The sequence below is a fragment of the Mesocricetus auratus genome, unplaced genomic scaffold (assembly GCF_017639785.1).
Source record: "Mesocricetus auratus isolate SY011 unplaced genomic scaffold, BCM_Maur_2.0 Super-Scaffold_2245, whole genome shotgun sequence".
Classification (NCBI taxonomy): domain Eukaryota; kingdom Metazoa; phylum Chordata; class Mammalia; order Rodentia; family Cricetidae; genus Mesocricetus; species Mesocricetus auratus.
The window spans coordinates 17,930,534-17,954,126 of NW_024429180.1; the positions used below are offsets into that span (position 1 = coordinate 17,930,534).

At 39.2% G+C, this 23,593-nt stretch overlaps 1 protein-coding gene across 1 annotated transcript in view; it reads right to left on the minus strand.

The window, feature by feature from the left end:
- Positions 1 to 16,967: 16,967 nt before the first annotated feature.
- Positions 16,968 to 23,593, minus strand: part of Ndfip2 (Nedd4 family interacting protein 2) — a 63,123-nt gene continuing 56,497 nt past the window's right edge. The window contains exons 8-10 of the mRNA XM_005070319.4: positions 22,761 to 22,827; positions 20,002 to 20,107; positions 16,968 to 17,885 (exon numbers count right to left, since the gene is read on the minus strand). Coding sequence (XP_005070376.1) covers positions 20,004 to 20,107; positions 22,761 to 22,827 — 171 coding nt within the window. The 3' untranslated portion in view covers positions 16,968 to 17,885; positions 20,002 to 20,003. The remainder of the gene's footprint in view (positions 17,886 to 20,001; positions 20,108 to 22,760; positions 22,828 to 23,593) is intronic.

Consider the following 23,593-nt stretch of genomic DNA (forward strand, 5'->3'; position numbering starts at 1 on the left):
GAGAGGGTGACTTATTTTGAGAGTTCTCATTAATGTTATTAATGAAAACATTTCTTAAGCATATTCCTGGTGGAGTAACTGTAGCCCAGCAGTAAGTCAAAGTAACAGTTTGACCTGACCACCACACCCACCTGTGTGTGAACACATATCAGAACTTCAAAGATGCCCTGCACACCCATCACAGCCATGACTCTTTCTATCAAAACTGCTACAGTTTGTGTACCTCACAGGGAGCTGAAAATTCTGGCCCATATTAGTGGTGGTCTATTCCAGTCCCTCCACACCAGCCATAACCCTTTTACCAAGCAAATTACTTTTTCCTAGTCTGGTTTTCAAAAGCAGGTGACCCAAGGCAGAGTCACATCCTAATCCTTAAAGACATAAAAAAAAAAAAAAAACAATCTGGGAGGTAGGATGGAGAGAGAGTGCCAACTATGACTTGATGACTTGCCAACACATCTTCGTTGGGACCCATGTGTGGGGGATTCCCTTTCATTTTGTGCTGAATGTCAATGAACAGTTGTGTCCTGGACTGCCCGCACTCCTTCTTCTCATTCTGCCAAGCGAGGTATTTTACAGGAGGCATAGCACAAGAGGCAGAGCTGGACCACGGCTCACCCTCCTGTGAACCTCCGCTGGACCATTAGAGGCCCTGGAGCAGCCCGAGAGCCATGATTAGCATCTCTACGCTCTTGGCTACCGCTGAAAGCAGTACTGTCATGTTCCATCCTGTTTATAGGCCCTGATTTACCACTGCTGGACAATGACTGCATTTACTGCTTTAGTACCATGCGTAATGCTGCCACGGACATCTTTATAGAGTTATTTCTTCCTTCTGTTGAATTTTTTCCATGTGATAAATCCCCACAAATGAGATTATTAAAACTCTTCCAAATGATAATTATGACAATTGTATAAAAATCAGATTTGGGATGAAACACTGTTAAGAGTGGAATGCAAGTTGGCCTGAAAACTAACAATAACTGTGCATGTGGTCGAGATGTGGAGAAACATTCCAAAATGAAGACTGTACCAGCATAATGGGACTATGCTGGGTTCTTTTTCCTTTCAATGTTTATAAAATACTGTTCAATTTTGATGGACTTTTTACAAAGACCACTGACATTTTCTAAGCTTAGGAGCATGCCAGTTTCTCATCGGAGCTTATTATTCATGTTCTTTAAAGAGCCTATAAAAAAGAATGGCTTTCCATCAGAGCCTCACAGTTTTAATTACACAGACTATACTTCCATTGTTCGGTGGAGGCTTCAGTAATTGAGAAGTATCTACAGGACAATGACAAAGAAACATTCCCATTTCACCGTCCTCCCCATTCTAGTAAACACCCACACTTGGGGATTGTCATCCCAACTGGCTAGTAACTAAGTACATAGAGAGCAAGGTTTTCTTATTTCAATCCTCATTCAGATTTAATCTAATTTACATCTTATATGCAAGTTCCAGAGGAAAGACCAACAAATAAAGAAAATACCATTAAAGTTTAAGTGGCTTCACTTTGGGTGGACAAATGAGCAAGACATCGCCTTTATTTGTAAAATTATCTTTTAAAAAGTCTCAGAGCCATTAGTGTATTCTAATTGCTTATTAATTTAAATCAAATATAATAGACCACAATTCTTTTCTTGTTTCCAGGTCTCTTGTTACTCTTTCTTTTGTTAACAGTCTTTTCTTGTCTGAAAATTTTAAGCATGCATGTGTTTTGATCAAAAGCACCCCATTCCCCTCCTTCCACCTTTTCCCTCACACGTTTGTGTGCTTCTTTAAGACGACCGAGTTCACGCAGAGATACCTGCGTGTGCATGAACACAGGCCGTCTACTCACTTCAATACTGAGAAGCCTGTAAAGTTTAGTAAAACCTTTTTGGTTTACATTAAAAACAAACAACAACAACAACAACAAAAACCCCTACATAGGCTACAGCATGTTTTCTTAAAGCATGGATCACAATCCCATATGGGGTCGAGCAATTGAATATAGGGGATGTGAAAAAAAATTGGCATCAATAAAGTGTTTTTAAGCACACAGTGCCCAAAAGTCAATCCAAAGGCAAAAGTGTAATGTATCAAAAGTATTTCTTCCAGCCCTTGATGGTGTTGTGTGATTTCACTGCAACTGTGGTTCTAAACATACAAGGAAAGAGAAGTTACAAGGGAAAAGGCATTTGAAGTTCTATCGACTTGTGTTTGCTAATCTGGATGGGAGTTCTGCAAATAGGTCACTCATTAAAAGTTTATATGGTGAATTCACGAAGGCTGATCCTGAGAACAGCAGTGAAGGTTTTACAGGCCGGCCTGGGTGGGCGTAAGCACAGTGCTGAAGTCTTTCTCCTCCATAGACCATCTAATCACTCAGTGGGTATTCAGTCATTACCCTTAAACAAATAAAGCAAATGCCTCCCCCCTTCTTCTCATGAATAAGAGAAGAAAACCTGGTTATAAAATTAAACAGTTCATTCCTCATACAGTTTACAGATACGTGAATGTCACTGAGTGTCAGGGCTGGGGGCGGGGGTGTAAAATACATTATGGAGTCAAACAGGGTATTTTTCCTCTACTTAATGATGTCATCTTCTAGTTTTTGATTTTCAAAATCCACTCAAACACATGTGGCCCATCAGCAGCCCCATGAACTCAGGATGGAGATGCTGAGCATCCTTGCAAAGCCTTTTCAGTTTCTGCTAACATAAGCGGCTAATTGCTGACGTGTATTTGGAATACAAGAAAACTGCTCTAGCTTTGATTAGAATGGGCTTCTTCCCTATAGCAATCTTACTAACTTGTTTTGCCAGTATTTCCAGAAAAGAAATCCAAGTATACAAGTCTTGTTTTTCTGGCTGCTTTAGTGTCATAACTCAGGGTTACTTGATGCTGTGAAGAAGTCTGTCCCTCCCTTTCCTCCTCCTATGCTCTTGTCACAAGGACGTATCACTTATGGTTAGTATAGCATCGAGCCTAGGGCATGATCCTCTCAAGTCTTTCTGGAAATCTCTTTAGCATCTTTCTGGAGGCATTAAGTTTAGTGTTTGCCTGATTTCCTTCCATCCTCCTTCATAGTTCTCCTTCTCCCTTCATTCCCTAACTTTCTCTTTTCTTCTTCAACACAATTACTGACTTTTTGGGAAAGACTATATAGTTTGCTGGAATTCAGAGGCCAATAGGAAACATAACTAGACCACAGTTGTTTATAAGCCTCTAAAAACAAGCCAGAAATTAAACCAGTCATCACACATTTCAAAGCAAAAACACAGATGGGAAAGTGTCCATTGGAGAGCGGTGGAAGAACAGAGAGACTCAATCAAATCACTTCCTTATTTGTGAATCTGGAAATCAAGTCAGTGCCAGCAACATAGCTCCTCTGCCATAAGAAGCAACAGACTATAAATGGCACTGCGAAACAGCATGAATATTGAGCATCCTAAATCCAAGTGATGACTATGGAAACTGCACAACCAAGGAATGTATTGTATTGGTTCGATTGGTTAAAGCATAGAAGAGACACTGGATAACTTTTTCTTCTAAGTGTTCATTAACAAGTGATGATCCTGTAAAAGAAAAAGAAATCCTCCTGTGAGGCATCACATATAAAGCCTATATTTGAGTCATACACAATGGAAGATGGGTCATGGGGCAGCTGGTGAGCAACAGCTCGCATGACAGAGGCACCCCCACCCAAGACAGATATCCATTAATAAATGAAATAAGAAAGCAGTGCTGTGTGGAAAGCCAAAATAGTAACCCAGCACTGGTCAAACTAGACCGGAGGAGATGGCTTAAGTAAATCGAAGAATTGTGCACCCTGGTCCCAGACCCAAGCAATCCTAGAATGAGACCAACTTCTGGAGACAGAGCCTGCCGTGGAGAACAGGACACCTGAAGAAGAGCAGATTTGAGAGTCTTCCAGCTCTCACATTTCAGATGTACCCATCATTAATGACTCCCCTGGGGAGGAGCCAGTCAAAGGTGGAGGAGGGTTAGGAGTTCCACTAATTACAATCCCTGTCCACAGAGGAAAAACAAACAAACAAACAAACAAACAACAAACAAACAGGGGAGGAGCTCCCCATGTCCTTCCAGCAGCAAGGTAAATCATTAAAAACAAAACAAAAATGAGTTCCTAGACACAAAAGATTGAGGACCCCGCATTTGAAAATATTCATGAAGGCCTGAGGGAGCACACTCATGCTCAGTAATTTCACTTGTAACTTTCTTCCAACTTCCTTGACATGGGCTAAGGCTCTGTCTTCAGATAAATTAGATAGGTCTTAGTAAGGAAATGGTGGGAAAGGCAGAAGAAGGAAGAAAGGGCAGTAAGGATAATGGGAAACAAAGAAAAAGAGTAAAAGGTCTCAGAGGTGGCTCATTGGGCAAGAATTTTCCACTCTAGCATGCAGACCTGAGTTCAATCCCTGGGCCCTTCCCAAAGATGCAAAGAAAAGTTGCCCTTTAATCTCTCTGCATTTGAACTCACATGTTCACACACACTAAAAGTTAAACTGGCTAGGCATGGTAGTGACCACCTTTCATCCCAGCACTCGGGAGGCAGAGGCAGGCAGATCTCTGTGAGTTCAAGGCCAGCCTGGTCTACAGAGTGAGTTCCGGGACAGACAGGCCCAAATAGAGAGACTCTGTCTCAAAAAGCAAAAAGAGAGAGAGCGTGGGGTGGGAGTAATTGCTGCTAGAAAGTGAATAAAAATAATCCTAAGACTTTTCCTTATAAATCTCCCTTAAGTTCAACTCAGGCTAGAGAAAACAGTAATTTCAAAACCTTAACAAACAAGAGGAATACAACTCTTTAGGACTTGACTTCACTATGTCTTCTACCTTTACTTTTCTCTGAACATAAATTATCCTTTTGAGAATAGATGTTTCTATGGAGAAACACGTATTTCAAATTCATATTTAGGGAGAGTGAAATAGCACACACATTATAGATGTTTTAGGGACACATTAATGCAAGACCTTCATGTTATAGACACCCAATGCGTCCCAAAGTCACTACTCCTAAAACAGAGTAAAAGGACAGGGTTTGGGGCAAGTACAAATAGAGGTGGGGGTTGGAGGGAGAGGAAAGGAACGGAAAGGTTATCCTTATCCGTACCAACAACAGGGCCTTCACTCAGAACTCTCCTTGGTTCAAAAAAAATCAAACTTGGTGTCTTGGTTAGGCTTTCCATTGCTGTGAAAAGACACCATGACCATGGCAACTCTTATAAGGAAAACATTTAATTGGGGTGGCTCGCTTACAGTTTCAGAAGTTCAGTCCATTACCATCATGATGGGGAGCATGGCAGTGCGCAGGCAGATACAGAGCTGGAGTAGATGAGTATCCTACATCTTGCAGGCAACATGAAGTCATACTGGACAGTATCCTGAGCATAGGAAACCTCAAAGCCTACCCCACAAAGACACACTTCCTTCAACAAGGCCATCTCCTCTCCAACAAAGGCACACCTCCTCATAGTGCCACTCCCTGTGAGACTATGGGCGTGAATTTCATTCAAACTACCAACTTGGTTTTATTTCTGAAAATAAAAACCCAACACTTACATTTGAGAGCTGGATTACTGTAAAAGGGAGTGCCCTTTCACCTAGCCTCTCTCATTTATTGTTTTACCAAGCAGGGACTTGAAAGTGGCTCCTACTTACTTGGTAGAGTTTTACTGATGGTCAAGGTAGGTGCTCTTCTTTGGAAGCAATTGAGAAATAGTAATCTATGGACTTACAATTTGAGAATAAAGGCCAGGAAAGGTAAGAGTCAAACAGAAGTAAACCCACAACTCACACATTGCTACTGTAATAAATCAACTGACAACAAACCTAGTGCATCCTAGTGCATATGAAAATATAGAAAGTCTGAACAATTCTCCTGTGGATTCTAGGGAAAAAGCATCATTGAGTAGCATCTTTTAAAAAATTCGCCAAGATTCCCCATGTCACTGTGAGTCATTTACTTAGCCATGGAGATTTTACCTTCAAGCATACTGAAAGAAATCTAAGAGTCAGTACATAGTTGACAGCGTCCAAACTTGGGCTCTAAATGTCATGGAACTTGAGTTCAGGATGGAAGAACAGAGCAAGCTGGCTTATCTGAGCTAAGGTTTGCTGCTCTAGCTTCCTTCCTGCTGCTGTGATATAACACTCTGACCAGAAGCAACTTGAAGGAAGGAAGGGTTGGCTTATGTGGTGAAGAGACCATCCGCAGCGTAGTCCCCAGTTGGTGGCACTGTTTCGGTAGGATTAACAGCTGTGGCCTTGCTGAAGGACATCGGTCGCTGGGGGCGGGCTTTGAAGTTTCCAACAGTCCAGGCATTCCCAGTTGTTCTTTCAGCTTCCCACTTAAGGCTCAAGATACAAGCTCTCAGTGCTGCTCCAGCCATCATGCCTGCTTCCAGCTTTCCCACTGCCTCTGCTTTGCCATCAGGGTCTTAAGTCTTGAGAAGCATTATCCCAAATTAATTCTTTTATACATTGTCTTGTTTATAATGTTTTATCACAGGAATAGAAGAAAAAAACATTTCCAGATTATAGTCCATCATCAAGAGAAGTCAGAAGTAGAAACCAGAGAGGAACACTATTTGCTAGCTCATACTCTGGCTCTGGTTTAGCTAGCTTTGCTATACAGTCCTGGACTATGCATTGAGGGAAGGTACAACCAATGGGCTAGACAATAATCAAGATAGTCCTACACAGACAAGCCCAATCTGATCTAGGCAATTACTCAATTGACATCTCTAGGCTGTGTCAAGTTGACAGCTAAAGTTGAGCACCACAGATGCCTAGACAACGAATATGTCATGGTGTGTGTGTGTGTGTGTGTGTGTGTGTGTGTGTGTGTGTGTGATGGTGCATCTAAAAGATATGCACTTGAATAAACAGGCTGGGTAAAGATACACTCTCCACTGTCCACCCTCCACACCCTGCTTCAACCCTTGGGTTATACACTGGAAGCTACACCATCAGTTTAATAACTTTTCAGGCCATGGGACTCAGTAAGTTACAACACAGGCTATCCTGGTTTCCTAGCTTGCCAATCACAAATGGGGACTTCTGGACCTCCAGACTCACATGAGCCAGAATCTCTAGGTAAATAGATGCACATATACATACATGTCTTGATTCTGCTTGTCTCATGAAACCTATTACAGAAGGGATCTAAATGTTTTGGGATTTAGCTAAAGAACAAGTGATCAACCTTGGAACCTCCCTTTGATCTTAAAGCAAAAGTCATCCAGAATCATTTTTATATGTTTCCATCAGTCCTGAGCTCCTTCTTTCTGGAACAATGTGGCTCCAGAAAAGTTTTTACCAAATAGAAGTTTAATGTCATAAAGTATGGTACTCAAATGCTGCAAACATCGGATCTTGAAACAGTAGAGCTCTTGAAGGCTTTGAAACCACAAGTCTGTAACAAGCACTCTTGCATTCTTCCTGCCAGACAGGTCCCAGAGTTGCGTCAATCCCAAATCACACAGAGACTCTATTAGTTACAATGCTGTCGGCCAATGTCTAGGACTTCTCATTGGCTAGTTCTGTCTTAAATATTAACCCATGACTATTAATATATATTTCTATAAGGACTTATCTTTCTGAGGATGTCATCATGACGCAGGATCGCATGGCAACGCTTCACTCATTCTTGACATTTCCCAGCATCCTCCTCAACTCCTAGTCCCACCTATCTTGCTTCCCTATTTGCCAACAGTGCTTTATTCATCAACCAATAAGACCAACATATACACAGAAGGACTACCCCCATCACAAATCCCTTTTATCTAGAGGGAAAAAAAGATGAAAAGCCCTGGGTTTTCAGCAGAAATAAACTATGTTTGTAACGATCACCCTTGAGAATGTGTAGAATACAAAGAAAAAGGAAGACTTTCAAAGACATTGTAACTGGGATCCTCTCACCTGCATATGAAACCAAAGAAGTTATACTGGCAGTGTAGATGACAGAATTCTAGTAAAAAGTTTATGGAGCAAAAGTCTATAAAGTATGTAGTTGTTCCTGGTAGTGAATTCTGGGAAAGGGGATGGCATTAGGAGATAGGTGAAAGGGTTATTTACAATGAATATTTCTTTAACTTGTGTATTTAAGAAAGAGGGATGCCACACCAGTGCTGACATCTGTAGTTAGTAATATTCCAGTGGCAAAGAGAAGTCACTCCCAAGAACATGTGGATGATCTTGATTTTTACTTTTTATAAATATTTATTTATGCATCTGAATGTTTTACCTGCATATATATATATATATATATATATATATATATATATATATATGTGTGTGTGTGTGTGTGTGTGTGTGTGTGTGTGTGTGTGTGTGTGTGCACCCTTTTGTGCCTGGTCAAAAGGCATTAGAGACCCTGGGACTGCAGTTTGGAAAGGTCAAGAACCATCATGTAGGTGTTGAGAATTGAAACTAAATCCTCTGAAAGAGCACCAAGTACTCTAAACTGCTGGGCTATCTCTGGTCCTTTGATTTGACCTTTAAAGATACCATCTACTAGAAATGTCAGAGAGACTAGACCCATGAAATCCAATCAGCATGGTTGCCTAAATAACCTGAATGAACTATAGTGATGGGCATTGTAACGTGGAAGGGAAAAGTGCACAGGGTCTCAACCCTAGACAAAGAACTATGGGCAATTAGGAAAGTCTGAGAGTGGGAGAAATGGTCTCCCCAGAGAAGGGTGACAACCAGTTATCCAACACCAAGTTGTCCATGCTGAGGTCACAGACATACAGGGAATATTATACAGACTAAGCAGTTTGTATTTATGTATTTACATATTTAGGAACACACACAACAATTAAAGAAAAAGAGGTCACAAATTTGAGAGATGGGAGGGATTGGAGTGAGGAAAGGGAAGGGGGAGATGATATGATTATATAATTTCAAAAATATTAAAATTTTTGATGAAAGCAGAGGCAGATACCCACAGACAAACACTGAACTGAACTCCTGGAACCCAGTGTCAGAAAGGGGGAACTAAAGAGCAAAGGAGTTAAGACTGGGCTGGGTTAATCCACAGAAACAGTTGACCTGAACAAGGGGAAACTCTTGGACCCCACATTGATGACTGTGTGGAAAGCATGGGACTGGCACAGACCCCCTGAATGTGGGTGTCAGTGAGGAGGCCTAGGTAATCTATGGGGTGTTGGGTAGTATTTATCCCTGGCATACAGACTTTGAGTGCCCATGCCACAATATGGGAGGCTCTCTCAGCCTGGACTCTTGGGGGAGGGCCTAGACCCTACCCTAGATGAAATGAAAGACTCTGGAGATCCACCATGGAGGGTCTCATCCTTCCTGGGGATCGAAGTGGAGATTGGGGGGGGGACTGGGGGGTCTGGTGGGGAGGGATGGGAAGGAGGGGAGCTAGGATTGACATGTGAAACAAGCTTGTTTCTAACTTAAATAAAAAAAAGGAAGAGAAAAATATTTTTAAAATTTCAAAGAAAAAAATGACATAGAAGATGTATAAAACACATGGAGGCTAGGCTATTATACCAGAGATCCTACCCCAGGCAGAGTGATGAGGCAAGAATATAACCATTGTGACACACAGGAGAAAGTTCTGTAAGAGGCTCAAATGGAGTGTGATGAGAGCTGGACAGATCACTACCTCTTTCTGAGGAAGATCAAGAGAGGCAAAGCACAATGGCAGAGACATAAAATACCAGGGGTGAAAGGGCTCAAGGGGTTGCCAGATGGGGAAGAGAGCAAACGTAACAAAACAAATTGTGTATGAAAATGAAACCTATGACTTTGTAAGCAAAGCACCCACACCAGCCTGTAGCTCAAAGATACTTGCTAGCTCCAGGGAATTCCACCCCCACTTCTGACCTCTGTGTGCGCACTCAGGCACACACACAATAAATCTAAAGCTGGTATCTTTCAAAAATAAGGGAAAAACGCTGTAAAAATTTAATGATTATGAAATGCTTAAACCTGTGTAGTTCTAATTACCCTTTGAATCCCCAGCTTTAGCACTGTTTTGAGTAAAAGGTACCTGAATAGCCCAAGTTCAATTGTTGTAGCCCATAATATTTTTCACTTCTACCTTGACATAAGCATTATATTCCTGTTTACAGATATTCCACTATTAGACTCGAGAGCTAAAGGTCAGAGAACAACTGAGTATCCACAGACCCTGGTAACAGACTTGACTCCACCCACCCACTGAACTTACTGAGCTCATAAGCATTGAGAAAATACTAAATTGAAGATACAACACAAAAGTCAATATTCAAGCACAAGCTCAATAGGACTTTGACGGAAACAATATTTGGACTGAGAGTGGGTATACTGTAGGTATTTGGACTGAGAGTATCAAAACAGTAATAACACAAAAGACTTCCCCCAAAGCGATGGTGTGAAAACTTTTCAAATGGGTGGGGTGTATGTATGAGCTTGTGAGTGTTGGTGCGTAGATGTGTATGAACATGCTGAGTTATTTTTAAAGGTAAAACAAGGGATAAAGTATATGATGAATTTTTGCACACAAGCAGAAACATCATTCCTTAAGCCACCATAAGGAAGCACACTTGACAGCATTTACAGGACCTAAATTATTATCATGGTGGAGACTAACAGACTTAACCCCCCCCATTTAAATGTTTCTGTTTTAAAGTATAGGCATTCTTGAGAATAAATCCAAAGTTAACCCTTGGTTAGAGGAAAAGGCTGCAGAGGGAATTTACCTGGTAATAAGAAACAACTTGTTGATGTCCTATTCCCTAACCAGGACTTCAGGGCACCGTGTCATTTTTACATGAGCCACCAGTCCTAAATTCACAGTAAAATGAAGAGCTGTAAGCATCTTCTGCTGACAATGGAAGCCATAATGCTTCCTTTGTTACTTCATGTGTAGCTGTAGCAGAACAAAATGCCATATAAACAGCTTTCACTTTAATCCTGCTTCAGGGAGAAGAGGAATAAATATGAGTTTACTGTGATCCTAGTCATCTTGATTCCCAGTAGGACATGAAGACGTGATGCCACCACACAAGAGCTACTTCAACTCCAGAAGACGTCTGCTACACTAGCAGGCAGTCAGGAAGGGCGAACATCAGCAGCACTCATGCTGACATCAGGAAGATGTCACTCTCGTCGAATCCTCAGTACATGACTGTGCTTCCCAACAGGCAAGGAGAAAACTGAGGCTTCAGTTAAGCAATGTGTCTGAACTTGTATGAGAATACCAAATCCTTCCTTTTAGCATCACAAAGCTGCCTCTCTATATAATCTACAAGGATGGGAAAGGAAGTTTCCAGTAGAAAGAAATCCTATTTGTTGCATCAGAAGAAAACATCTGTATGAGGGAGCAATCCAGATGTGTTTTTTATGTTGGAGAAAGTAGCTGCCATTCTGTCCCAACCCTGCCACACTCTGGTCCTCTGGCCCTGCAGTAGTAAGCAGGGTATCAAAACCAGAAAGGTGCCCGACACTTTGTCAGAAGACAAAGGCAGGACCTCAAAAAATGTCTGACTTCTATAACCTGACTATACGCCTTGAAACCTTACATACATGTGTGTTAATGTTTTCAGCTTTCCATCAGATGTATGCAAGGAGCTAGAACTGCCAGCAACACGACGCAGAGAGTCAGCCCACAGCTTCCAACTCAGGAAATGCACTGTCACTAGGGCACTTACTGCGTAGAGCCTCAAGACATATTGCTCCAGTTGATTATGTGTAACATGCCACATCGACCAGTAACCACTGCCCTGGAAAGGGAGGTCCTACAAGAATCAACATACAAGATTTCATCTCTGGAGTTTCTAGGGATTAGGGAAATGTCTTTTCAAAGTCTAACTCTCAAATGTCAACCACTAAAACCCTTTAAGTGGGTGAAAAACCAATTTCAAAATAGCTATAAAATGTAAGTGTAGTTAAAATATTTGTATTAAATATTTAAAAATTTTTTATATTAAAGTTAATAGCTCTTGGCGATGACAGATGGCTCAGTTGTTAAGAGTACTTGCTGCTCTTTCCAGAGGACATGAGTTCAAGTCCAAGCAGCCACATAGGATAGCTTACAACCACCTGCTAACTATAGCTCCAGGAGATCCTAAGCCTCTGGCCTCTGCAGGCACTTACATATGCAGACACACACAGACATAACGAAAATAAACCTTCTTTAAGTTTATAGCTTTCAATGTACCGATGCAATATTTTTTTCCCAAGTTTTCATCCAACCCCTCCTCTCAGGGCTCAGGGAACTCTGCAGAAGAGGAGACAGAAAGATCGTAAGAGCGGAAGGCACCAATGAAACAAGACATTTTAAACATAGCAGGATTCATGCAAAGGAACTCAACAGAGACTTCGGTAGCATGCATGGGGTCTGTATAGGTCCAAGCCAGATGGGGTCCCAGGGCTGAAAAGGGAAGTGAACATTGTCCTCACCCATAACCCAGAAGCTATTTTCAAGTGTCAACCACTGGAAAAGGAAAATTTTCTTCAGTGGAATCTCATTAAGTATAGAAACCACACTTCAAGGCAAGCCCCATGCCCAGCAGTAGATGGTCAATTTCAAAACCAACTCAATGGTATTTTTGTAGCCTTTTCGTCTCAGATAGCTTAGACTGGTATTTTGCTTACCTTACTGATCTTTTGCTTATATATTATAGTGTGTGTGTGTGTGTGTGTGTGTCCATGTCCTTTTTCCTTTTTCTGTTTTATTGTTTTGTTTTTGCTCATTTGTGTTTTAGAGAGGGAAAAGAGGCATGGAGTTTGAGTGGGTGGGAAGGAGATGAGGGAAGGGATCAGAAATAAATTGCATGATCAGAATAGATCGCATGAAAGAATTATTTTCAATTAAAAAATCTGCACCTATGACACAATATTTCACATTCCATTGCAACCTATTTTGTTAGGAATACTTATCACCAATGTTTGTTAGCAATAGAGTCTTTAGGTCCCAATAAATGAACAAGATGGGAATTAGAATGCAGGCCAAATCACATAGACAAACCAAACCACTATTCTAGAATTCAGATGGCTGACAATATTTTGTGAGAAAGAAATACAACCATTTCCACACAGGGAATATATGTACATGCATCTCTGCAGAATTAATATTTTCCAGTAAGGTTATTTGCTACTTGCCATATTCTAAATGACGTGGCTTCTCTCAGACTTCATCTGAGCTCTTTATTTGTTGAACTTACTACTGTCAGGTAAAATCAAGAGAAGAAATGATGTCTTTTTATGTCCTTGAAATGATGACTTAATTAAAGTGAACACACACAAGAGAGGGGGTGAAAGATAGGAGAGCGACACACAGGGTGTGTGTGTGTGTGTGTGTGTGTGTGTGTGTGTGTGTGTGTGTGTGTGTGTGTGTGTGTGTGTGTGTGTGAGACACAGAGACAGACAAAGTAGCTCTCTGGAAACATAAGAACAGCCTCTATTCCCTTCCTAACCCCTTTACAGTTACTGGCATGGTTTTGTTTTTGTTTTACTTGTTGGGTGGTAGGAGAACATGCAGATGACACCCTACGTGCCACAGCATGCCTGTGGACGTCAGAAGACATCTTATAAAATGGTTCTTTCTTTCCTCCATGTGAGTTCTGAGGACCAAACTCAAATCATCTGACTGGCATCTGGGGCCATCATCCTGAGACATCTTGTCAGCTCCTAGACTAGAGTTTACAACGTGGTTATCATCGAAATCAGGTGGATTTGTTTTTGAGAGAGATAGCACAACCGTTCAAAACAAAAACATGTCTAAGCTGAAAACATCAAGAAAGTAAAATATGGGTTTGGCATGGAACTCAATGAGAGGGCTCAGCTTGCTTCTACTGAGGCCCTAAGTCTTGTTCTCATAGGATCAAAAGGAAGAAAAGAGGGAAGGAGAGGGGAGGAGGAAGGGGGAAGGGCACAGGTACACGTGTTAAGTTGAAAGTAAAGACTTTGAGTTGTTAAATGTTGGAACATAAAAACATAAACATTATCTTTAAAAATTTGATTTGCTTGCATGTATTAAACCATAACCTATCTCCTAAAACAAAAAAAAAAATGCTGCAACACACAAACCTAATTCCATACCAGTTGTTTTTGTCTCAAATCTTGAAGTCTGGCATATAAACATGCCAGAGAGGTAAAGACGGTGATGATGTACTTGGAATCTTAAACTGGTTTTCAAAAGGATGACATTTCCATCTATACAATTATATTAACAAACTACATGCCAACATGTTTTTTTATAAGCAAAGACACTGTTAAAATAACAAATGGCACATTATTATCTAACAGTTAAACTTTATCAAGAATGATGTCTTAAAAATAATACCCTATTTCATGACTACTTAACTCATAAATTCAAATGATACAATGGCAGTTAAAAACTATAAATGCCATTTTATTAAATATTATAAACTGTAATCAAATTTAACTTCTTTTAAAAATAAATTATTATGCCGCTTTTTCAAGTCTAAAACAAAAACAAAAAAGGTTGTTTAAGAAAAAATTTAACATTCTATTTTGGTTTTTGCCTTTCCCCAAGTTCTTTCTGTCAAAAGGAGTTATAGTAGTCGTTCTTATTTAAGGTACCCATGTAGCTTACCTTCCAGGATATTGAAAGGAGGAAGCACTATTTAATCTGAAAAAAACCCCTGTAATCTCAGAGTTGCCCTGAGCAGGTTCCAGACACAGGTAACGGAGAATCAGATTCACTCTCACCATGCTTGTGTGGAGGAAAATGTTGAGAAACCCTGGCTTTTTCTCCAGTTGGACATGTTGAATTCTACTTTCCCAATTATGAACGGTTGAACTGTTCTGTAGTGCAGGTGTGTGATTTGAGCTTTGTGGACAAGTAAGGCAGAAGGATGGCAAATTCAAGGGCTGCTCTGAGCTACAGCGAGTTCACAACAACCCTGGGACACTGTCTCAAAATAAAAAGATGGCTTGAGGTACAGCTCAGTGGTGGAGTGCTCGCCTAGCTTTCACAAGGACCTAGATGAAAAAGAAATTGGGGGGGGGATAATAAAAGTGGAAAAATGCTGTGATTATGACTTTAACAACTAAAATTTATGAACTACTTCAAAGACATGTCTAAATTGGGATTTATCTGACGGGCTTAAAATAATTGGTTGGAGATTAGTGTTTTTTTTTTTTTTCTGTGAAGTAGATACTTTTTCAGTTTAACTTGGTATAACAGGATTCATATTTTAACTTTCAATTTTTAAACGCTATCCTAATGCACTATGTAGAAAAACAACTTTACTATAAAACAGTTGCTTATATAACTACATCAAAATGGATTATTCAACCCATAACACACTGACTCAACAATCAAAATCACTTAAAGAATTTTTACATTAACATCCAAGCTCTGGCTCACATTCACTCAAAATGGTCATGTAAACATGGTCAAGGGTCCTTCCAAGTAGAACAGTTGTTCAAGCTCACAGCAAATGACAGACATTCATGGGTCCCTGTATCTGAAAAGGAATACTGAGTTTTTCAAGAGACACTTTGGCAATCCTGCTTGGATGATGAGACTTATATACCATTGAACTAATATAATTTATAGAGAATTATGCAATATACATTTGAACTCACAGATTTAAGGGAGGAATCAAAATAAAATGTAACGCTCTGATGTTGGATCAAAAATGGCACATACATATGTAAAGCCAAAATATGAATACTATAAAAACAAAAATGGAATTTTAATAAATGGATGTTTGGTAGCTGAGCTTCCTTGAAATTTAAAGCTATAGGAAAGGAAGAGACTATGGAAACCCAGCGTGAGCTTCTCTGTGTCACTAGTGCTCGCTCCCACACACTAGTGTTTGACTTCAAGGGGGGTGGAGCACATGCACTTCAATCAACAGCAAAAATTCTATGAGGAAGAGAAATCAAGTGAATTAGCAAAAACACTGAGCCATACTACTGGAATCCAGTTTCAGAGGAGGAGGAGGGATGAGCAAAGGAGCCAAGACACTGCTGGAGAAACCTACAGAACAGTTGATATGGCCTAATGAGAGCACTGAGACCCTAGTCGTAAAACTGGGGAACCAACATTAGACCAAATCAGCCCTCTGAATGTGGGTACCAGCTAGGAGGCCAGGACAGTCTATAGGACCTCTAACAGTGGAGTCAGTGTTCATTCCTAGGTCACAAATGGACTTGGGGAGCCCATTCCCTATGGAGGGATTCTATTGCAGCCCAGATACGGGAAGGAGGGCCTAGGCCCTCCCCCAAATGATGTGATGGACTTTGATGTTCCCCCAAGGAGGGCCTATCCGTGGGGAGTGAGTGGGGTGTGGGTTGGGGGGGGGTTGGTGGGAAGCATGGGAGGGTGAGAGAGTGATTGATACGTAAATAAGAGTGCTTCTAAAATTAAAAGTGAATTAGCAAAAACAATTTAGGAGGATCAATTAGCAAATAAAACTTTATGTCTTATTTACCAAAAACAATGGAAAAAATCATAAAATATGAGAAGTACAAAAGAGGTAATAAAAAAATAAATTTCATTTTCCCTTGAACCTGGAAAAATGGCCCTCGATAGTTAGGTGTCCCTTTTTGTCAAGTGTCTAGCAACCAATTTTGTATGTTCGTTATAGCTATATCAAATGACATTTTTACAGGCAAAGAGTGATCTAATTTCTGCCATCTTTACTGTTGGTATTCAAACGCTAAAATAAAAATGAAAACCGCAGGAGACAGAATGATTCGTAAGGTACCAAGCATTATAGCTATGGATGTAAAAGCAGACTCCACTGGAGTAATGGTTGCCCCACTCACCACACAGACACTCAAGACCCCTATATTCTAGATACATTTCATAACATCAAAGTATGTTTTTTGAGTTCTCTCAATTCAGCCTATATGTTTTTACAAATTAATCTTGCAATCATTAAGCAAGGTGCTATTAACAGAACAAGATTTTATTTGCTAAGTTTAACAAACTAAGCATTTAAAGAAAAAAATGATTACAGTAATACTGAAAGATACTTTTATTGGCTTTTTAAAAGACAAATGCAAATGAGAATATTTGATAAATCAACTTTTTAAATTGTCTTCGATGTAAATAAATATAAGATCTAACGTACTATCTTCTCGTGAGAACTGCTAAGGTGAGTGACCCTTAAACGTAAGCTTCCCCTTCAAACCCCTAAAGCTAGTATTGTCTCAGCTTTTCTCTTCTTTAAAGACCATTTGGTTTACTCACATTTTCTTAAAGTTCACCTGAAACCAGTCTATCTTTAACAAAGTTTATTTCTATATATTTAGTTTACTTAATTTTAAATTAATGAAAAAAATCTAGACAAAATTCTAAGAAAAGAATGTAAAAAGCAACTTATGCATGGTTATTTACAGTTTTCCTAAATAATATCATACTCAAAAATCTGAGAAATCTTTTCTAATAATCACACTGCACGTTTTAATAAACATCATCTATAGCAAAGAATACTCATGTTTGGAAATACCAAATGAATCTAAGAGCCAGAAACTAAAGCATTTGACAAGATTAATAATGTAATTTTTATTACACTAGTGGTCAAGTCAGAAGCATTTACATGCTGGAAGTGTTTCTCACTCAACTCTTCAATTATATCAAACACTGATTAACCAAGTGTGACTGGACTTTGCTGTAACAACTTTACGGATTCTTTCAAGTATACGCGAATCTTTTAAATAGGCACATACACAAATGTGCAAAATCAATGAAATAGAGCTAATTAAAGAACGAGCAGAAACGGCCTTTAAGCATAAACCACCCTGCCATTGAATGTCGAAGCTCCACCCCTCTCTAAGTTTTCTTCTGCTCTCAGCCGTCTTCTATCTTAGCAAAGCTGTAGGTTACAGATGACGTGGACATTTCACATTGGTATAAGAAAGGAATGTTGGCTTGCAGTCTAGAGACAAAGAAAGAAGTACTCTTAAAAATGCATGACACTTGCAACCAGAATACAGTAAAGACACATGTTACAGCTGCATTTCATTTACGTATAGAGCAGTCCTGGAATAAAGATAAGCATGGGTTTTAATATTTTCTAAAAGACAAAGCCTCTATAAAAGACCTTCGTGTCGTCGACAATACTCACATGATATTTGACTCTCGAAAAACTGCAAAACAATCACATTACTCAGAGAACAGTGCTCAAGTTAGCAATATTTCTTTGTACCAAATCCTTATCACAAAGACATTTTAACGATTAAAAAAGAAAATTTAGTATCTTCTGGGAATAGGAATCTTAAGGAACACTTAGACTAATATTTTAATATAATCCAGAAATACATTTATATAGACACTATATTTAAATGTATATTCTTCAGCTAAAATAATGGTATATTCTTTTTATCTTTTTAATTTTTTATTTAAAATACAATTGAATTTCCTCCTTCCTTTCCTCCCTCCAATCCCTCTCACCTAAGTACCTCTTGAAATCAGGCCTCTTTTTCTCTGTTACTGTTACATACATATAAATGCCTAGATACTTAATATAACCTGCTCAATACTTGTAGGTATACAGTTTCAAGGCTAACCAATTAGGGGGTCCATCGGTGAGGAAGACTATTTCTCTCAATCTCAACATTCCTTAGTTGCCTATCTTCATCTAAGGGTAGGGCACTTACAATAAGTGACATAAGCTATAAATGTAAATAATCAAACCTTAAACCACACAGTTTATTTACAAGAAGTATAATCTTCCCTCAATAGCTACAGTGGATTGGTTTCAGAAGCTCCCTCCAATATCAAAGTCCTCAGATGTTCAAGTACATTAGATAAAATGGTATGGTGTGTATGCATGACACACATGCATCTTCTGCTAGTGGGTACCACCCTCTATTTAAGTATAACACTTAATACAGTTCAGTGCACTGGATTGTTTGAACAGTGACCAGAGGGAAATGGACATGTTCCATATGGATGTAATTCTTTTTCAACTATTTAAAAACCCATGAATGGTTAAGCACATGGACACAGAACCCATAAATACAGAGAGCTGGGTACAATGGTTAAGCACTTGGACACAGGACCCATAAATACAGAGAGCTGAGTAAACATGTAAGGTCTTAAATGAAGAGACTGCTTAGCTGTGTAATAAATTTACACACACAACTTCCAGAAATTCTCTGGGTAACTATCAAGTTCGTTCTGTTCACTTCCTTTTTCCTTATGTGATAAAGCATTTTTCAATCACAAATCTGTGGCCATTCTGGATTTTTGTTTTGTTTTGTTTTTTCACCAGATATCTGCATGGACTTTGAACTACTTTTTGCAGGATATCCATCCTTTGTTTGTAAGTATTTTGTTATAAAAGTTATACTTTTCAAAGTCTTCAAGTTTTGTGCTGCCAGTTACTTCAAATGTGCCTGTGGCAAACCATTAAAAAGAAGTTGAGGAAGTAGGATTTAAGTTTCTCTGAACAGGCTGGAGAGTTAGTTCAGGGATTAAGAGTACTGGCTGCTTCTTCCAGAGGTCCTGAGTTCAATTCCCAGCAACCACAAGGTGGCTCACAACCATCTGTAATGAGATCTGGTGGCTCTTCTGGCCTACAGGCATACATGCAGGCCAAACACTATATATATATAATAAATACATCTTTAAAAAAAAGTTTTTCTGGGCACAGTGTTGCACACCTGTAATTGCAGTACTTAGGAAGGTTCCCAAGTTCAAAGCAAGCCAGGGATACATAGCAAGAGCTGTCTCAAGACCAAGAGCAAGGATAATATACTCGCTTGTTCCATGTGTGAAGTACTGGACTTGATCACAACACCACAAAAAAATAAATAAATAGTTTTCATTTCTAATCTTGTATTTTAAATTAGTGAAGTTCAATTTAAAAAATTATCTAAGTTATCTAAAAGGGTCAGCAGCTTAAATTCCAATAAGCTACTAAGCATAGCAACTAGTATAAAGCATAATAAATACATTAAGTATAATTATGAGTACATATTAAATATTTCATGTATCTGGAAAATACGTATAGATAATGAATAAACAAGCACCACATTAGCGTTTCTTACCTCTACAGTAAGAAGAAATATCCTGTCCTGTGCGCAGCTGCCATACTTTCAGACATGTTCCTGACTTTTAGGTAATTAAGAAACCCTCTGAAGAAAAGGAGCAGGCCTACGGAGATGAAACAGCCATACGTTTAACATAAGGGGACCACGCAGACAATAAGCGACTATAAATATGACCTCTTCTGCTCAAGGAAGAAAATCTGTAGAGTTTCGTTTATCCTACATTATATCTTAAACTACAACGATAACTCCATTGTGATAAAGTATAATAACATTTTATTGACATTCTTTCTATTCTTTCAATTTCTTAATCCTAACTGTAACACAATTAAAGCTAATGTGAGCTATAAAAGTCCAAAGTCACATAGAAATGTATATATAATGGTAGCATTACGTAGAAAAGTTAAGGAATTTTAAATGAGCCCAGGCCTAGAAATTTTACTTAAAAAAAAAAAGAAAAGAAACTTTTATTGGTTCTCTGTGGATTTCCCATCATGCATTCCGATCCCACATATCTTCCCATCCCCTCAATCTGCCCTCTGCCCTTATATCCTCTCCCTGTCATCAAAACCAAATTTAAAAGAAAAACCATAAAGCAAGCAAAACAAACAAAACAAAAGCAAACACAAAAATTTCAAAAACAAAGGAGAAACTTGTCGTGGGAGCTGCAATGTGGCAATGATGACACACACACAGTTTACCCTTTGGTCTCCTTTTCTGAAACTTTCCGATGAATAGAACTACTGAACAAATAAAGATGCTTATTTTTAAAGTGCTCAGACAAAATGAGCGTAGATAAAAAATAAGCCTGTCTCACAATATAAAGGGCCTGCCACTTGTGAAATCTGCACTCAAAGATGGGTATGGTTTTAACTAACGAAAGACTAGTAATAACAGACAAGCCACTCTACAGGTTTATTTGCAACAGCTGAGGTGGCTCTCTAAGTGGAATACTATTTCACATAACAGCCATCTACCTCACACACATAGCTTAAAAAGCAACGCCTGGGAAATGCTTCAGCATTTCAGATAACGAATACTAGATAAGTGTAGAAGCATGAACACTATTAGTGCATGCCTCTGGAATCTTCATAAACACAGTTTTCTGGAAAACACTCAACTCCAGTAAATTCAAAACCAGAAACAGCGGGAGAAAAAAAATCAGAAGGCATACATGCATGTGACTTCCTTCACCAGGAAGGAAAAAAAGTGCTGCGGGACTTGAAATCTTCAGCCCAAAACAAACTTTACCCCCACGCTCAGACAGTTGTGAGAGGCAGTTTGTAGCAGACTGGAGAGAAGACAGAACATATACATGGTGAGGGAGGGAAGGCGTGAAGTCTCAGTTAAATCTAGACCATTGGCTCTCATACCCAACTTTCTCCATTTGTGGTCCTCTCTCTGAACTCTACCCTCAATCCCTCCCAGATGCAGGTCAGAAACAAACACGGTTTTCCTTTCCCCAATACAAAAGCACGATTTAAAAATAACAGACAAAATTTATTTGTGAGATCCTTTCTTTTGTCTATGAAGCTGCTAGTTCTTACACACAGTTTGTTCTCACAGGCATCTCCTAAAATAAGCCATTCACTTCCAAAACCCACTCGGTGATCACAGTCTTACCAGCCTACTTGTAGTCACCATGCTTGAAATATGAGACAGCCACATTTTTAGAGCTGATGAAATCTGCATACTCCTGTAACTAACTCCGAAACCCTGACTCTGATGTGGAAATGGGATTGTTGTCTGAATTCTGCCCAGTTATCTCCCTCTGCCTTCGCTCATCTCTTAACAATGGACACTTAAGCAAGTACACTCACTAGTAAGTTTAAATTCTTAATAAAATTGATAGCCCCCCAATACACTTGTAGGTAAAAGACTCAATAAAGAGCAAAGAATTCAGGAATCTAGGATAGAATTAACAATACATAGTCCCACCTTAACCATTACATAAATATGATCGCACACATAGTTACAACATTGAAATAATTTTACTGTAATATTACAGAAAAAATTTAGCAATCTTAACTGGCCACCAACAATTTGTTTTCCCAAAAAATCCTAAAGGTCCAATAGTATGATTGGAAACCTAAAGAGAAGACTGCCACCTACTGTAATCTAAAGGAATTAAAACGTGAGTTGTCAGTCAAGACATTTAAAATATGGGTCAAAAGTATAATCTGATGTTAAAATTAACTTAATTAGCATGTATAATTGAATAATTCATAAATATCAGCACATAATAAAAGCATGTCTTACAAAAAGACAACTAAACAAAAGTGCTGTGATCAGCGGGCAGGAAGCCTTTCCTGCACTGGCAGATTAAAGATTAATAAAGGAAACATTTCTAAAGCACGAAGAATGCTTCTGTGATTCAAATCTAAGAGAAGGCATTCACTGCTCAAACCCTCCTGCTCGCACAATAGCATTAAAATTATGCATGTATGTTTCCTGGGGGTAATTACTTTATAAAGATAACAATATTTAAGTGAGGTTGAAATTTTCAAATTCTGTAGGACCTATTTGTCACTCATGGGTTCTCTGTGCTGACACCTCTGCTTTCTCTGTCGAAGGGACATGTGGCACCTTAGAGAACTGGGGGCTGAGAAGAGCCAGCGCCAGATTTGACACCAGAGACCAACCTTATTTCTGCACTGCTAGTGACACAACTTATCTGCATCTTATGACTTTAGAGTTAACAGTTAACCAAGTAATAAACTAAGATTATTTAAACTGAACTACATTAAGAATAAACTTACCAAGTACAAGAAATATCCACCAAAGCCAATATTGTCCATTGAAATAGCCAGTAAAATAGTCAGAAAACTATGGAGTGAACATAAATATATTAACCATACTTGTATTATTAAATTTGAACACTCAGATTACTGTAGGTATCAGAATAATTTATCTCAAATAACCTTTAATGCTTAAAAACAGCATATTAAAAATAGCATGGAAGGAAAGCACAGGAGTAATACTTAATGATATACATATATATTTAGGAAAAACTCTCTTATGCAATTGCAAACTTATATAAAATACTGTATAAACAAAAACTCCAAACTGCCTGCAAGAGAATAAATGTCTAAATGTTATATATTGGAGCTAAATATTATTTTTGTTGAAAGGTTCATGCCAGTTCCTTATGGTCTCAAAGCCACAACAACTATCCCACGTAGGCCTCGGCAGCCTGCTGCTTTGGATATTAGCACAAAAGCCACATTAGTTTAATCTTATCGGACGGGACGTTGTGCTGACCTCTAGAAAGAAGCGCTTTGACCTTCTGTAACCCCCTACTGTTAGTCACTGCTAAAATACTAGGCACATAAAGACCCCCAACTCATTAGAGAGTTTTCATTTTCAAACTAGATGCCTGGCATTCAGCTCCCAACAGTGAGCTGAGAATAACTCAATGAACCCTGAAGTGCCATTTCAACAGCCGCCATGTCAGCCGGCCTTCTGTTCTGTGGGAGGTGGGAAGTTAACAGGCAGGGCCTCCGCACAGCACAGGACAGGTATCTTCTCCTGAACAGGCCTGGGCTTCATGGCACTTGAAGGGTTATAACACAGCGTTCTTACCCTATTATGG